Source organism: Arachis duranensis, chromosome 3 (genome assembly GCF_000817695.3).
Source record: "Arachis duranensis cultivar V14167 chromosome 3, aradu.V14167.gnm2.J7QH, whole genome shotgun sequence".
NCBI lineage: Eukaryota > Viridiplantae > Streptophyta > Magnoliopsida > Fabales > Fabaceae > Arachis > Arachis duranensis.
In genome coordinates, this window is record NC_029774.3 from 124,141,148 (window position 1) to 124,158,762 (window position 17,615).

The 17,615-nt window shown below is 31.4% G+C and overlaps 1 protein-coding gene across 2 annotated transcripts; it reads left to right on the forward strand.

The window, feature by feature from the left end:
* Positions 1-2,091: 2,091 nt before the first annotated feature.
* LOC107481377 (uncharacterized protein At4g38062) lies at positions 2,092-17,038 on the forward strand. Of its 2 annotated transcripts, none has more exons than XM_016101659.3 (3): positions 2,092-2,156; positions 14,159-14,181; positions 14,653-17,038. In XM_016101659.3, exon 3 carries the CDS (start codon positions 14,655-14,657, stop codon positions 16,998-17,000), a length of 2,346 nt encoding a protein of 781 aa, XP_015957145.1. In that variant the 5' UTR covers positions 2,092-2,156; positions 14,159-14,181; positions 14,653-14,654; the 3' UTR covers positions 17,001-17,038. The 2 variants fall into 2 exon arrangements, with proteins under 2 accessions (XP_015957145.1, XP_052114716.1); XM_052258756.1 differs by lacking the exon at positions 2,092-2,156 and adding an exon at positions 14,050-14,073.
* Positions 17,039-17,615: the final 577 nt, after the last annotated feature.

A 17,615-nucleotide genomic window follows, 5' to 3' on the forward strand; every position in this document is an offset into this window, starting at 1 on the left:
ATTTTATATTCGTATATTCTTATTTTAGTATTTTATTTCTATAAATAAACGGAGCTTAAGAGTTAGGAACAATAAAATGTGGTGTACCAATAATCAACAGTTCCTTTACTAGAAATAATTTTTGAATTAATTATAAAACAAAAGCTAACAAAAATGTGGTAAGAATTAATCAATAAAAATATATAAAATTCTTCAATATACAATTTTGGATTACTTTTAATTGAAAATTTTTATTTTAAAAAGTAAAGTTAAAATTATAATCTCAATCTAAAAAATTTTTTCTAACTTTATTAATTCATGAGTCAAATTCTTTAACTTATTTTAGATCATTTTTACTTTACACAAATTATAAATTAAGAATAAAAATTTTGTTAACTATCGACAAAAACTTTCAAAAATATTTTTGTTATTTAGTTTGTGTTAATTTTTCTCTAATATTATTTTCTGAAATATTTTAATTTTATCTTTAGTATCAATTTTTGTTATAATCAATAATCAATAAATTTTTTATTCCAATTTCAAAAAAAATATTAAGGATGAAATGTAAACTTTACTTTTAAGAATAATACTACTAATTTAGAAAATTCAACTCGTTTTTCGAAGAATGGAAATACAAGGACAAAATTTTGAAAATGTTCTTCAAACATCCAAATATTCAATACATCATCATATAGCGTAAAGACATTGACTCTATATCTTTCGAATTGCTAACATATAAATTCCTTTTTCGCTCTTAAAGTTTGTTAATATTCCATCAAACACCTAACTATAATGCTAACATAACATCACACTAATATTTTATAAACTACATAAATAATTAAATGTATGTCAGCTTCCTTTGATATTACCCTTAATAAACATCAACATTGATAAACTTAGATTGGCATGCCATTTTCAAAAGAAAGAAAGTGAGCCAAACGAGCAAAAGTCAACCAAAACAGGTTTCCTCAGGAAATTATCCGTCTTTAATTAGAATAACTTTTTTTTTTGTGCACCGTCTTTAATTAGAATATATGAATCCGATACTTCTACGTTATTTAACGTTGCTTTTTACAATTTGATTTATTTGACATAGTTTTTTTGACAGGCAAAATAAGTAGTTATCATTCATGAATAAAACTTATAATATCAAATAGGGCCAAATTACAGATATAGAGAGTTTCTTTGATCCACACTGAATTTAGATAGCTAAGAGCCAATTGAGTTCATTCATGTGTTATCTTATTACCAAATCTCTTGATATGAGAAAACGAAATCGATCTAAAAAGACTAGAATAATGGAAACAATCAATAATAAAGCTACTAAAATAATTTCTGTCATATTTTTTGTTTTTCAGAGCATTGATCATTTAAATATTATTATTTTCTAGGATTATTTCAAAAAAGCAATATTTATGAGCTAGTTTAAGACTCATTGCACACGCATACGCTTCAGCTTCAAAGAATAAGAGTGACAATTCCATGTTCTGCGTGGCTACTACAGCAATTCTTCCACACCAATCCCAAATAACTGCCCCTATCATAATTGATCATTCTCCTCCTTTACCTGCATCAACAATAATTTTTCACAAGTTAGGTAGTGGGCATTCCCACTTCCCAACACTTAAGGCCCCAGGAGGTGGTTGGTGAGTGAAATTAAGCTCTAACTTTTGATCCATACAAGTTTTTTGGAAATCTTCGTTGGCTTTTGACATCCCTTCTACTATCTCTTAAGGAGTTCTCCACTTATCTTCGAATACTACTTCATTTCGGGCTTTCCAGAGGGCAGCCAGGCTATGACAGAAGAGACTTTGATTTGCATGGCTGAGTTCGACGATGGATGATCTGATCCATTCCACGTAGGAATTGGCACGGATGGAAGATGTTTTCACCGTTAGGAGATTGCAGAACCAGAACGCACGGACAAATTTATAGTCCAAAATCAGGTGAGTTTCATCTTCCTCTTTCCTCCAACGCCTGGGGGATAGGGGTGACACTTGAATTCCTCTCTTTTAAAGGTTGATCCTTGTCAGAGTTGAACCGTTTAGAAGTCGCCAGACAAAGTTGAGAGTGATGGGATGGCCTTTGATTTTCCAAAATTATTTCCAGATATCTTCTGTTTGGCTTACCGATGACTCTGTGCTGTTAAGATGGGCTTCGTGTTCTATTAACCGGTGGTATGCATCTCTGACTCTGAACTTACTATCTTATGAGTACTTCCAATAATATTTGTCTTGCTATCGGGTTAGAGGAATGAGAATTTTTTAAATCTGCTCTGATTCGAAAGGTACAAAGAGGTTTTTAATTTTCTGGACATCTCATCTAGTTCCATCATCACACATGAGGTCCCTTACCACTGTATCGTTTTGGATATTTGGTACTGTGCTCCAAATTTTGTATCCGTTTTGGTTTGGTAGCCATGGGGATCCCACTATTTTGATCGACATTCCGTCTCCCACTTTCCATAAGCCTCTTAACTCTAGGACATCTATTGCACTCCTTATACTTCTCTAGGTATAGGTTGGGGCAAATCCCACTTTTGAATCTAAGAAGTTTGATCTTAGGTAGTATCTGGACTTGATTATCCTTGCTGTGAGGGACTCCAAGTTTTTTATTAACCTCCATTCTTGTATAGCCAGTAATGCTCGATTAAAAGCTTTGAAATCTCTAAAGCCAATACCACATTCTACTTTCCTTTTGCTCAGTTAGTTCCATCCAATCCAATGTATTTTTTGTTCCCCATTCCTGCAGCCTTAATAGAACTTTCGCACCATTGTGTTCAAATGATGACAGTGTCCTTTCAGTATCAAAAAATAGTCCATTATATAAGTTGGAATGGATTGAACAACCGCCTTGATTGTGAAAATTAGTAAAGCTAATTTTAGAAAATATATAAATAAATAATAACTAAATAAAATGAGAGGTAATAAATAATCTTAGTTTATAACCTTAGAATTTTAATGGTTGAAAAAGAGAAGAATTATATACCTCTAATGGACGGATGGTTCATATTGAAGAGACTCACCTATAAATTGAGTTTTTCTTTAATTCATTTCAATCAAGTCATCCAGATAGAATAACATAATATTTCTGAGTAGTTTTCTCCTATATATAGAGAGAGAAGTGTATTCTCTTTTTGTCAAGAGAGAGTGTTATTGTAATCTCCTTGTGATAGAGAGAAGTTGTAATTCTCAAAGAAAATTATTCAATTGTTTTCATATTTTATACGAATTTCTAATTTGTCATCTCTATATTTTGCTGTGTCATTTATCTAGTACCTAACAGTGGTATCAGAGCCAAAGATTGCTGATTAAAATATTTTTTTTCCGCTGCGAGTTATCGTAAAAAAAATGGCAGCAAAGTATGAAATTCCAAAATTCAGTGGGAGTAATTTTTCCATATAGAAATTGAAGATAAAAGCCATTATAAGAAAAGACAATTACGTGACAACAATTGAAGGTAGACCCACTGGAATTACAGATGAAAAATGGAAGGAGATAGACAACAATGCTGTTGCAAACTTACACTTGGCACTAGCTGATTCATTTTTATCAAGTGTAGCAGAGAAAAAGACAACAAAGAAAATTTGGGATGCTCTCACCAAAATATATGAAGTCAAGTCACTTCACAACAAGATATTCTTGAAGAGAAAACTTTATACTCTTCGAATTAGTGAGTCCACGTTGGCAACAGATCACATCAACAATCTAAATACGCTATTTTTCCAACTCTCATCGTTGAAATATACCATAGCAGAAAATGAACGTGCAGAGCTCTTACTTCAAAGTCTACCAGATTCATATGATCAGCTTATCATTAACTTAACTAATAATGTTTTGACTGATTATCTTTCTTTTGATGACATGGCTGCTGCGGTTCTTGAAGAAGAATCTAAGAGAAAGAATAAGGAAGATAGATTAGAGAACTCAAAACAAGCAGATGCTTTGTTAATGACAAGAGGAATATCAATAGAGCATGGTTCCAGTGGGAGTCAAAGTAGACCAAAGTCACAAAGTAAGAAGCAGGTCAAATGCTACAATTGTGGTAAGAAATGACACTTTAAGAAAGATTGTTGGAATAAGAAGAGTATAGAGAAGGTTCGAGAAGGATCAAGTTCTCAAGGATGTGTTGCGAGCACCTCTGATGATGGAAAAATCCTGTATGGCGAAGCAATAATTGGTTCTAAAGGCAACAAACAGCTCACTGATGTTTGGATTGTTGATTCAAAAGCAACATGCCACATGACTCCTCATCGTGATTGGTTTTGTACATATGAACCTGTCTTGGAAGGATCGATATTTATGGGAAACGATCATGCCTTAGAAATTGTTGGAATGGGTACTGTCAAAATAAAAATATTTGATGGTTCTATTCGTTCACTTCAAGGGGTAAGACACGTGAAAGGCTTGAAGAAAAATTTTTTGTCGATTGGGCAATTGGATGAACTTGGTTGTAAGATCCACATTGAAGGTAGGATATTGAAAGTTATTAAAGGAGCTCTTGTAGTAATAAAAGCAGAAAAGATTGCAGTAAATCTATACATGCTTGTGGGAGAAACTTTGCAAGAGGTAGAGGTATCAGTTGCTTCAACAAGCCAAGAAGAAATGATGATGATATGGCATTGCAAACTAGGCCATATGTCAGAACGAGGCTTGAAGATTCTTGTAGAACGTAATCTCATTCCCGGGCTCAAATCGGTAAACTTACCATTTTGTAAGCACTGCATTACAAGCAAACAACATAGATTGATATTTGGTATATCAACTACTCGGAGCAAGCGCATATTAGAGTTGATTCATTCTTATGTGTGGGAATCGCCGGAGATGTCCTTAGGAGGAGTAAAATATCTTATATCATTTATTGATGGTTACTCTAGGAGGCTATGAGTGTACCCGATCAAGAAGAAGTCAGACGTGTTTGCGATGTTCAAAGAGTTCAAAGCAAAATTAGAACTTGATTTTGGAAAGAATATCAAGTGTTTAAGGACAAATAATGGAGGAGAATATATTGATGGTGATTTTCTAACATTTTGCAAGCAAGCAGGTATTCAACGATAACTCACAGTTGCATATACGCCTCAGCAAAATGGTGTAGCAGAGCGAATGAATAAGACTCTCCTAGAAAGAGCACGAGCTATGTTACAAACTACAGATTTAGCCAAGTCTTTTTGGGTAGAAGTTGTTAAAACCGCCTGTTATGTGATAAATCGGTCACCATCAACTACAATTGGGTTAAAGACACCAATGGAGATGTGGCAAGATAAGCCACCTAATTATTCTTCTTTACATATATTTGATTGTCCTGTGCACGTGATGTATAATTCCCAAGAAAGAACAAAGCTAGACCTAAAGTCTAGAAAATGTATATTCTTGGGTTATGCTGACGGAGTTAAGGGGTATTGCCTGTGGGATCCCACTGCCTGCAAGGTAGTTGTCAGTAGAGATGTGATATTTGCAGAAGATGAATTGCAAAAAGAACAAGAAAATGACAGCACTATTAAAGAGATAACCACTATTCAAATAGATGAAAAATGTAGAGAATGTGATATTTCTGAAGCAGAACCACAGCACGAAGAACAAGAAGTAGAGGCTAATGACATAGAAGTTCGTCGATCTACTCGACAAAGAAGAACAGCATCATGGCACTCAAATTATGTTTTGACAAACCATGATGCATATTGTCTTTTGACAGAAGATGGAGAGCCAACAACTTTTATGGAGGCTATGCGCAATCCAGACGCTTCTATGTGGATGACAGCGATGCAAGAAGAAATTGAGGCATTATATAGGAACTATACCCGGAAACTTGTTGAACTTCCAACAGGTCGAAAAGCCATTAGTAACAAATGGGTTTACAAGATCAAACGAGATAGTAATGATCAGGTGAAACGATATCGTGCAAGATTGGTTATCAAGGGATATGCTCAGAAAGAAGGTGTTGACTTCAATAAAATATTTTCTTCAGTGATGATACTAACTACTATTAGAGTAGTTTTGGCTATATGTGCTGCATTTGATTTACATCTAGAGTAATTAGATGTAAAGACTGCTTTTCTTCGTGGAGAACTTGAAGAAGAGATATATATATGCTCCAACCAGAAGGTTTTGAAGAACAAGGAAAAAAAACTTGGTTTGCAGGTTAACTAAATCTCTGTACGGTCTAAAGCAGGCACCAAGATGTTGGTACAAGAGATTTGACTCTTTCATTATTAGCCTTGGATACAACAGACTTAGTTCAGATCATTGTACCTATTACAAGAGGTCTGGTGATAATGATTTTATCATTTTGCTGTTGTATGTGAATGACATGTTGGTGGTAGGTCCCAACAAAGATCAAATCAAAGAATTGAAGGCTCAGTTGGCTAGGGAGTTTGATATGAAAGACTTGAGACCAGCAAATAAGATTTTAGGGATGCAAATTCACCGAGACAAAAAAGATAGGAAGATTTGGCTATCGCAAAAGAATTATTTGAAGAAGATCTTGCAACGCTTCAGCATGCAAGAATGTAAGCCAATTTCAACCCCACTTCCTATGAATTTCAAATTATTCTCAAGTATGTGCCCTAGTAGTGAAGCAGAGAGGATGAAAATATATCGAGTACCGTATGGATCAGTGGTGGGAAGCCTTATGTATGCCATGATCTGTACAAGGCCAGATATTGCTCAAGCAGTTGCGGTGGTAAGTCGATTTATGGCAGATTCAGGTAAAGAGCATTGGAATGTTGTTAAGAGGATCTTGAGATACATCAAAGGGACCTCAAATGTTGCATTATATTTTGGAGGATCGGAATTCATTGTCAATAGATATGTCGACTCATACTTTGCAGGTGATCTTAATAAACGAAAATCTACTACAGGCTATGTGTTTACACTTGCAGGAGGAGCTGTGAGCTGGCTATCTAAATTACAGACTGTTGTAGCTTTATCTACTACAGAAGTTAAATATATGGCAACTACACAAGCATGCAAGGAAGCTATTTGGATCCAAAGGTTGATAGAAGAACTCGGGGACAAACAACAGAAGATTTTTGTATATTGTGACAGTCAGAGTGCCTTGCATATTGCAAGGAATCCTGTCTTTCATTCAAGAACAAAACACATTGGAGTGTAATATCACTTTGTTCGGGAAGTAATAGAAGAAGGAAGTGTTGATATGCAGAAGATTCATACTAAAGATAACCTAGCAGATGCCATGACAAAACCAATCAACACAGAAAAGTTTGAATGGTGTAGATCCTCATACGGCCTATGGAATATATGAGCAACATAAATTTTAAAAATTTATCAAAATTAGCTTTTAAGTGGGAGATTGTGAAAATTAGTAAAGCTAATTTTAGAAAATATATAAATAAATAATAACTAAATAAAATGAGAGGTAATAAACAATCTTAGTTTATAACCTTAGAATTTTAATGGTTGAAAAAGAGAAGAATTATATACCTCTAATTGATAGATGGTTCATATTGAAGAGACTCACCTATAAATTGAGTTTTTCTTTAATTCATTTCAATCAAGTCATCCAGATAGAAGAACATAATAATATTTATTTGAGTAGTTTTCTCCTATATATATAGAGAGAAGTGTGTTCTCTTTTTGTCAAGAGAAAGTGTTATTGTAATCTCCTTGTGATAGAGAGAAGTTGTAAGTCTCAAAGAAAGTTATTCAATTGTTTCCATATTTTATACGAATTTCTAATTTTTCATCTCTATATTTTGCTGTGTCATTTGTCTGGTACCTAACATTGATTAGGGTCTCCTTTCCCGCTCTAGATAGGTACCCTTCCTTCCAACCTTTCAACTTCTTTTAGACTCTATCCTGAACAAAATCAAATACTTCTCTTTTAGATTTTTCTACGAATGTAGGTAAGCCTAAGTATTTGGAGTGATGATTTACTGTCTTAATTCCAAGCCACTCTTGAATGAAGATCTGTATATTGGTCAGTACATTTCAGCTAAACGAAACCTCAGATTTGTACAGGTTTATTCTCTGTCCCGAAAATAACCGTGTTACTGTGCACTTATGTGTGAAATAAGTGAAAAAAAGATAACCGTTAAAATAAGTGAAAGCACACATAAGTGCACCGTAATACGGTTATTTTTTTCTAACTACCCATTATTAATACTATTGCTTCTTCCATTCACTTACTTCCATCCATTGACAATTTTTTATTAGGATTTATATAAAAAAATTGAAATTTCGTTTGTGGTATGGAAATACATAAAAATTTCGATTGTTGTATGAGTGTACATAAAAATTTAAATAACCTCATCCCAGAAAGAACTCAAATGGAGATGGATTGATTGGTTGGATGATTTCCATTAAAAAATAAGAGTCTATTCCTATTCGATCGAAAGAAAGCTAACCGTGTTAATAGTGGACTGTTTAACGATGCACTTATGTGTGCTTTTATTTATTTCGAAGTAAACGTGTCAACGTGCTTCTTTTAAATGGACAATCCATTTTTTCTATTATTTAAAATGGATTTTTTATTTTTTCTATTATTTAAAATTGTTTATTTTTCCTATTATTTGAAACGTTCCATTTGTAAGAATTTGATCCAATTTAAATTATTAATATTTTTTATTATTTTTAAAAATTATATTTAATTATTTATAAATACATATATCTCGTTTACGATATATAAAAATTGAAAAACTACACATATCTCATTTACATTGTAAACGAGATACATGCAAAATTATCTCGTTTACAATAGGAAGAGGTATTTATTTCAGTAAATATTTTTTACATTATTTATTTTTTAGTAATTATTATAATTTATTTATTTATTAAAATAAAAAATTCTTATAATAAGTGATTCCCCCAATAAGATAATTGCATAAAAAAATTTTAAATTCGAGATTTTATGTCAATAGGTGTTTGTATTTCTCATGAATTTTATCTTTTAGATTTGGAGGTATTAACCAAATTTATATCAATGATCTCAATTCGAAAAATAAATGATTCTTTCTGATAGGTTGCTCTTAAAATTTAAAAATCGTGCTCAACAAAAATATAAAAAATAATAATTATAAAAAACAATAAATAAGAAAGAATAAATATAAAATATAAAGAATTGAAAATTGTAAAATTGTAAAATTTGTATTAAAATATGCAAAACGGATAAAAATTCGAATAAAAATAACATAATTTAAATAACAAAAAAAAAGAATCTCTCAATACTTGCAAGCACTCATGACTCATGTTTTCATGTGACTAAGAATTTTTAGAGTGAGTATGAAAATAAATAAAAACTCACTAACTTATTGAAACTAATCTTATTTATAGAAAATAAAAATTCTATGCTAATTGGTATAATATTGGACTTCAAATAAACTTATATTTCAAGTAGTTTTGAACTTTAAGAAAATTTAGACTTCAAATAGTCTTGGATCTCAAGTAATGGTATATTCCAATGGTATAATACAATCGATTTAATTTTGTACGTGACTAACGGTATATTTCAATTCAATGAATTGGTATGATCATTCAATCGATTGAAATGTAACGTAAATAAGTTTTTTTCTGCATTCAATCGATTGATAGGATAATCCAATCGATTGAATTTTAAATCGCGTCGTTCTCAATTTTCTTATCGTTTTTATAAATTTTGAATCGCGCAGTGACTAATGGTTTATAAATCGATTGAGTTATGTGAAATTTGAAATTCAATCTATTATTTTATTAATTCAATCAATTGATTTTCTAAGAAACACGATTTTAAAATCCTCGACGGATGTAATGTATCAAAGATAAATTTTTAATCGATTGAAATTACTAAAAAGTTATTACGATTAATGGAAGATCTAATTCATTATTGTTTTTTGTTTTTGATTATTAATAAACATAATAGATGAATGATTAAATAATAATTTATAAAATAAAAAATAATTTTTATAATTAAATAAAATATATAGAGTTAATTTGTAATTAAAATTAAAAATAGACTATTTAACCGTTATTGAAAAACTTAAAAAATATATTTTGTTATGAGATCATTTAAGTCTAAACGTTATGGGACCATCAAATCCAATGTCATGCTAATTGGTATAATATTGGACTTCAAATAAACTTATACGATTATACTTCAAGTAGTCTTAAATTCTAAGAAAACTTGGACTTCAAGTAGTTTTAGACCTCAAATAAATTTGGATTTCAAATAGTCTTGTACTTCAAATAAATTTGGATTATTGGACACCAAACATAAAATAACTAGACCATAAAACCCAACTCATTATTATTTTCTTCAACCATGATGTTGTTCATGTATATATGAGTTTTGACTTTAACGGTTGAATTTGTTTCAACATTAACCATTTATGCCAAATTTTGACACAACAATAAGTAATTAATATTTTTGTATTTGTCTAATATTTCAATAAATATTATCAATTTTTATTTTTTACTAAAAATACTAGTCCCTTATTTTTTTATGTAAATAATATTAAATTTATAGAAAGATTATGGCCTTTATTCCAATTTTCAAATGATTTAGCTACAAATTTTTTTATAAAAAATATACAAATTTTAAAATTTTAATATATTTATTATGTATTTATTAAAATAAATCTTTTTAAATTTTTATTAATATGACTTAATTAATATGTGTCCTAAATATTGTTAATAATAAAAATTTTAAATAAGCTATTTTAATAAATATACAATGAATACATTAAAAATTTAAATTTTGTATTTTTTTCTATAAAAAAATTTTAACACATAATTTTATCATGTAGACACATATTAATTAAAACGTTACTAATAATAAGCTTATGTATGTTAACCAAAAAATTAAATACATAATGATTCACATTCACTTTCCTTCCTCCACTAACATTGGGAAATAGATCCTCTCCATTTTTTTTGTCACTGGAGAGAATAAAGTGTAATCTCCCACCTTTAATTTTACAAGTGGGACCAACAATAAATGAGAGAGAGAATGTATTGAATGGTGAGATCTTCCACTAGATGGTATCCAATTTTTTTTCCACTGGAGAGGATCCACTCCCCTAACATTGCTTCTTCTTGTATCATTCCCATGTATTGGTCTTGCTGCAGTTTGCTTCTAATTGTTCAACCCTAAAATTTCTCTTCACCAAATCACGCAAAAGTATAGAGCCAGCAACTTTGTTAAAATTTGGCCAGCATGTAACCAGAAAAAAAATCGAGTTATTGGATGAAATATCACACCAATCTCACACTATTAAAATTATTATTGATGACTATTTAATGACTACAAATCAGAAAAGTTATTGCCCTAGGCCCTAGCACTCCTCCCAAATCACATTAACGCATCTTTAATTTAGACTATTGCTCATTAGTAATTGGGTAAAAGAAAGAAAAACTATCGGTTAAAAAAGAAAAGAAAGGAAAAGTGGAAAACTATACGGCCACAAAATCCAACTAGTGCAAATTGTAATAATATTCGCACAATATAAAGTTGCCAGGACTTTTGTCGAAAAAATAAAGGAAAATTTGAACGACAGGAGAGGAAAATTTTTTATCACGTATATCTAAAATTAAAAGGTGTTCACTGATATGCTCATTTAGTTCTCGGTTTTACCCTTGTTCGTCTTATAGGCTATGGCTGACATAATACATAGATCTGATATTTTTCTTTGAGATTATCTATTTGATATTAGAGCAATTGGAGATTAATGAAAAACTTATCGTAGAAAAATCAAGTAAGACGGTTAGACCAATAGATTATAGTAGTGGTTTACACGTGATGAAGATAATCAAATTGGCCGCAAAGTGAAATGTTTAATGTGGCCACTTGCATTTTCTAAAAGATGGATGCCGTTTTCTTTTTCTTTTTTTAACCCTTTGGTATGTTGGATGCTATTTTGTATGTTACCTTCCCCACTTGGGCACTCTCCATGGGCCTAGCTAAGACAATCAAATTAAACGACAATATAAGATGTTTAATAATGTCTTATAGTTTCCTTAACACTTCCACAAAGTGTTGAAAATCTCAATTGGAATTTTAGGCTCGTAGGCTTTGGCGTTGTCTGCGCCGTATTTTTATAGTTAAGATTTAAGATCAAGCAAATAAATCCTCTTCAAACGTATATAAATCAAAGACTTGCCTATAATATATCAAAGTGGAGTGCATATTCATCGAATCTACATATGCGAAATTAAACTATATATATGGTGTGTCTTGTGACAATGCCATGAGGAATGAAATAATTATGTCATTTGAAGATCCCACAATATATAATAATGACTTTAGAATTCAAGTATAGCACCGATATTTCAAAGCAGTTGTCGATCAACATCTAATATGTATCTAATACAACACTTCATAGATATTTTTAGACTTCGTTTTATATTATAGAATTCTTTGTTTTAAGTTTTTCAAATTTATATATGCATAAAAATGGAACGTTTATACATAATAATCAATATGACAAATAAACTTTAGTGTGTTTATACTGTTTTTTTAACCAAAATTAAAATCATTACTTCACCCATTTTAATTTGTGGTTTATATTGATCATGTTAATTTTACACTAAATTAATATATTATACCACAGCCATATCATCATGTATTATGATTTTTAAACCATCTTATTTTCGTATAAATACCGTATTGTATCCATTAATTGTATCTCGTATTTGTGTTTGTGTATGTGTATGTGATTCAAAGCATATAATGTAAGAAGAATATAAATTAACAAGCGGGAGAAATTTACAATTCATACACGCTAAATAATTCGATCAATCACATCACAGTTATCAACTAAACAAACAAAAAAAAACGAATATTATTTCTAAATGCCTCGACTGATTTCTTTTATAAAACTTGTGTAATATAATAAAGGATAAAATATATATATTTTTTAAAGTTTGATAAAAGTTTTAAAAATATCTTTAAGTTTTATTTTGTTTTAATTTTGTTTCAAACGTTTTTGATTTGCATCAAATATACTTCTGATAGCTAATTTTTCAAAAAATTTAAAACTTATTCAATAATAATTTTATAAGAATAACCCTCAACACAAATAAATCAAATATAATTTTTATATATTATTATTAGATTAATCTTAAATTTTTTAAAAATTTAGTCATTGAGAATATATTTAATGCAAATAAAAAATTTTTAAGATAAAATTAAAATAAAATAAAATTTATAAATATTTTTAAAATTTTTATCAAATTTTAGGGATAAAAAAAATAATTTACCGTATAATAAAACATTGTTCGCCATTATTTGGGTTGACATCAATGATTTCAGCTTATAAGGCATAGTTGATAATAATGTTCATATAGGATGGTGCATGTTATCTCTTGAAAAGGCGAAAAGTTAGACTAGTTATTATTTTTTTTACGATATCCCTAATTTAATAGGTTAATCTGTTAGGCTGTATTTATTTATAAAGATAGGATATTGAGATAAAAATATAGAGACATAAAATTATGTTTGACAGAAAAGATATAGATAAAAATAATGTGTTCAGAAATATTAAATTAGTGTATTTTATATAATAAAAAAGACATAAATGTATTAATAAAAGACATAACTTATTTTTTATTTTTTTTCGTTATTTTTGTTAATTTTTTATAATTATATTTTTTATTATTATATTTTTTCATCTCAAAAATTTAAATAAAAAAAATAAGAATAAATTAGATTTTGATAATTTGTTCTAGTTTATTATTAAACAGAATATAAAAATATAAAATTATGTGTCTTTATCTATCAGTGTCTTATTCTATCCTTTTTTTAATATTTTGTCTTATTTTATTCTAAAAAATAAATACAACCTTATAATATTGTGGATTGGAGTTTCATTTAAATCACTAACCAAAGAGTTGGTGCGATAATTTGTGTGTGGGCTCACTATAGATGAGCTAGGCTATGCCCCGAACTTGAGCCCAATATATTGACCCAACTAAAAAAGAGATGCCTAAGCACGACAAAAAAAAAAACACAAGACATGCCTAGGGTCGTAGAAGAAACGAGAGTGAGAGAGAACAAATCTTTGATCAACGGCTAGTTTTTCATTTGAAAAGCCGGATAATAGTGCTACCACAAACTAACTCTCTCTTTTTTTCTCCCATCAAAAGCGGTTAGTGTAGTGTAGTAACGGTAACTTCTGATTTCTCTTCTGCTTCTCCAATTTCCGTTTCACTAACACAGCACTTTCTTCTGCCAATTTCTTCTTCAAATGCAGCATTATTCAGATCTATAATTCAGGTCAGTTTAAGTGTTCCGCTTCGTTTTTGCTCTTGAAACTTGTGTTCTGTAATCTTGAATTCTTGATCTTATTGTTCGATATTATCATAGTTGTTTTGCGTTTGTTATATGTATAGTCTTTTGTCATACTATGTTAGTAACTGCCTTGTGCTTATAGAAAAATGGCGACAGTTTGTTAGTCTTTATAAAATGTAAGATTCTGAAATTGCTGTGAATTTGGGTATGCTTTTCCTTGTATTCCCATCTCACTAGGGTTTATTGAAATAGATGCAGTCATATAGTAGATTTCCTGGGAAAAAATACTCTCAAATCGCGATATTTACGGATAATAGTCATAATACAAAGAGAATACTTACGGAGAAAGATATTATATTTACAAAAAACTTGTATTGATTTTTGAGGGTTATATTCCTTTTGGTCTTGTTTATTTTTTGCACACTGCTACCATTACTAATTAAATTAAATATATAGAAATGGACAAGGTTTATGAAGAGCTGGATGAAGTTAAAGCTGAAGTTGATAGACTCAAGGCAGAACTTAGAGCCAAGACTGATTCACTTGAGAACTTGAAGAAATCTCACAATGCACAGGTCAACCAGATTCAAGAAGCAAGGCTCAAAGCTGAGGAGCGGAAACATGAACTGCTTCGAAAGGAGGATGAGATTGCGGAGGCAAATCAGGCTTGCCAAGATCTCAAGGGGGATTTGAATAAAAAGGAGTCCATCATCAAACATCTCAGTGCTGCAAATGACAAGCTTCGAGCCGATTGTAATGAAAAGCTTAAGAAGTGGGAAGATGAGAAAAGGGATTTGTTATTGACCTTAGAGGAATCAAATGAGAAGGCGGAGAACCGTGAACAACAGGTTAATCTATGCAGGCAAGAGATTGAACGCCTGGAAGGCTATCTTGTAGTTTCAAACAAGAAGTGTTCTGAATCGCAGAAAGGCCTAAGAGCTTCCACAGAGCTAAGAGAAAGAAATGACATGTTACAGGAGTTAGAAGAGGAGAAGAGGAAGGTGGAAGATCAATTGAAGTGGAAGAAGGAACAGTTTAAGCATCTAGAAGAAGCACATCAAAAGCTCAAAGAAAACTTCAGGTCCAACAAGAAAGACTGGGACATGGAAAAATCCACATTGCTTGATGAAATTTCTTCACTGCAAGAAAAGTTAGATTCTCAGATCAGAATTTCTGATGATCTAAAACATCAGCTACAGACATGCCACCAAGCCCTTGCTCATGTAGAAAGCCAGAAAAAACGTCTGCAAGTTGAGGTTTCAGATTTAAAGGCACGGCTAGATGATGCTAGTAGTGAGTACCAGGATGCTAAGTCAGAGCTTGACTGCTTAAGCTCTCGACTTGAAAAAGATATTGGAGAGTTGAGATATGCACTGAAAACAAAAGATGCATATCTTAGAGAATCAAAGTACAGAATTGAGAAGCTCGAGCAAGAAAACCAAGAGTTAAGAATTCCCCTCAAGGAACTACAGGAAGCTCAAATTCAAGAAGCTGGAGCTACATATTCTCAGTCAAAGCTGCGGTCAAAGCTAAAAAACTTGGAACAAGCTCATAAAGAGTGTGCTTCAACTCTTCAGGTTAAAGAAGCAGAATGGAAATCTCAGCTAGAGAAACTGGCTAAGGACCTGAATAGCTACGAGTTTGAGTTGGAAACCAAAGTTGCAGCAACAGAAGAGCTGAAGAAGGAGTTGGAAAGATCTCAATCTCTGAATATTGAGATGGAGTTGCTGAATGAAGAGATGTCTGTGATGCTGCTAGTGTTAAGACAGGGAATTTCTGAGGCTCAATTGAACCTTGCCAACTATAAGGAAGAGATGGATGTACTGAACAGGAAGAGAGAAGAGAAGGTTCTGCAACTGATGAAGGAGTTGGAGATTAAAGAAGCTGCTTTAATCAGTGTCCAGAAAGCTATGAATGTAGAGCGCGAGAGAGCAGCGTGTCTAATGAAGGAGGTTGAGTCCTTTGGAGTCTCCAAGGAACTTCAGCATCCGCTTGAAGATGAACTTGATAGGCACATGGAAATGTTGGAGGAATCAAACATATGCCAGCTAATCCTCAAAGATAAGGTCATGGAGATGGAATGTGAATTGAAAGACCAGCTTAAAGAAGTTCATGATGCTTTAGACAGTGCAAATGTTGAATTGGATGAGACAATAAGTGTGAGAAATGAAATGGAATTCGAGTTGCAGATATGGATGTCGATCGTTGAACGTTTGAAGAATGATCTTGAAGAGAACCACATAGTGCGCAGGGAACTGGAAACTTCACTTCTCACACAAGTAGATGTTGCTGAAAGCCTCAAGCAAGAGAAAGATATCTTGGTCTACAAGTTGGAGGAGCAAGAGATGAGAATAGACCAATTGAATCAAGAGCTGAAAGTAAGGAAGGAAATTACCTCAGAAATGGATGCTATACTACAGTTAGAACATGTGAAGGAATTGAATCATCAAATGGAGACAAAGGTGCAAAACTCAGATGATGTGATTCAGAAACTCATGATTGAGAATAGAAATCTGATGGAAAATGTCACAAGATTGTCATTAGAAAGGAAAAATCTGTTGCAATTTGTTCAGGGATTGGGGGATAAAATCAATGAGTTCTCCACTGTAGACTCTCAATTAATGGAAATGCTCAAGACCATGGCACAATCTTTTGAGAATGATGGTCAAGGAGGAATATTAATTTCAAAGAAGGATGATCGTTTCTTTGTAAATGAAAATATGTTGATTCATTCTCCTACAAGTAGAAAGAAACTTGAAGTCACTTCTGATATAAGATCACCCTTTAAGGAAGTCAACAATTAGCTACAATGCATGGCATGACTGCTTCTTTGAATTGCAAATGGAATTCACTATTCCACTGAGTATTTGTGATGCTGCTAAACCTTTTATTTCTCTCTTCCACTAGATACCCATTTAACAAACTCAATATCTAACTTGTCCTGTATGAAAACAATGTTCTATCTCAATATGATTATATTTTTGTCATATTGAACTATGTTGTGAACAATGCAAACAATGAATTTGTTGGATTTGGCTCCTCTGAAGTTGTTCATTTACTTTAGAGAGAAAAGTAACGCAATCTAAACCATTGATAATATAAATGGTTCTGATCATCTTAAATAAATAAATGCATTAAAAGAAGTTAAAAGTAGATTTTTTAATAAGATTCCTTGAAAATTGTGCGACAACTGCAGTAGCTTTCAAGACCGCGTGATTTCTTCCTTTTTATTTCATCTTCTTTCTATTTTATTTTGTTTTTTCTTTCTTTTTCTTCAACAAAAAATTATTTTCGGTTCTATTTTTTCACAATATTTAATTCTCTTTTTATGTTTTATTATCATGTTCTTCTATGATATTGGTAGTGTTTTGGTTATCTTCTTTTTTTTATTTTTGTCTTCTGTAACTTACATTTAAAGT

Bases quoted from the DNA above. Each gene is read 5' to 3' on its own strand.
- LOC107481377 (XM_016101659.3), top strand. From the start codon at position 14,655: ATGGACAAGGTTTATGAAGAGCTGGATGAAGTTAAAGCTGAAGTTGAT.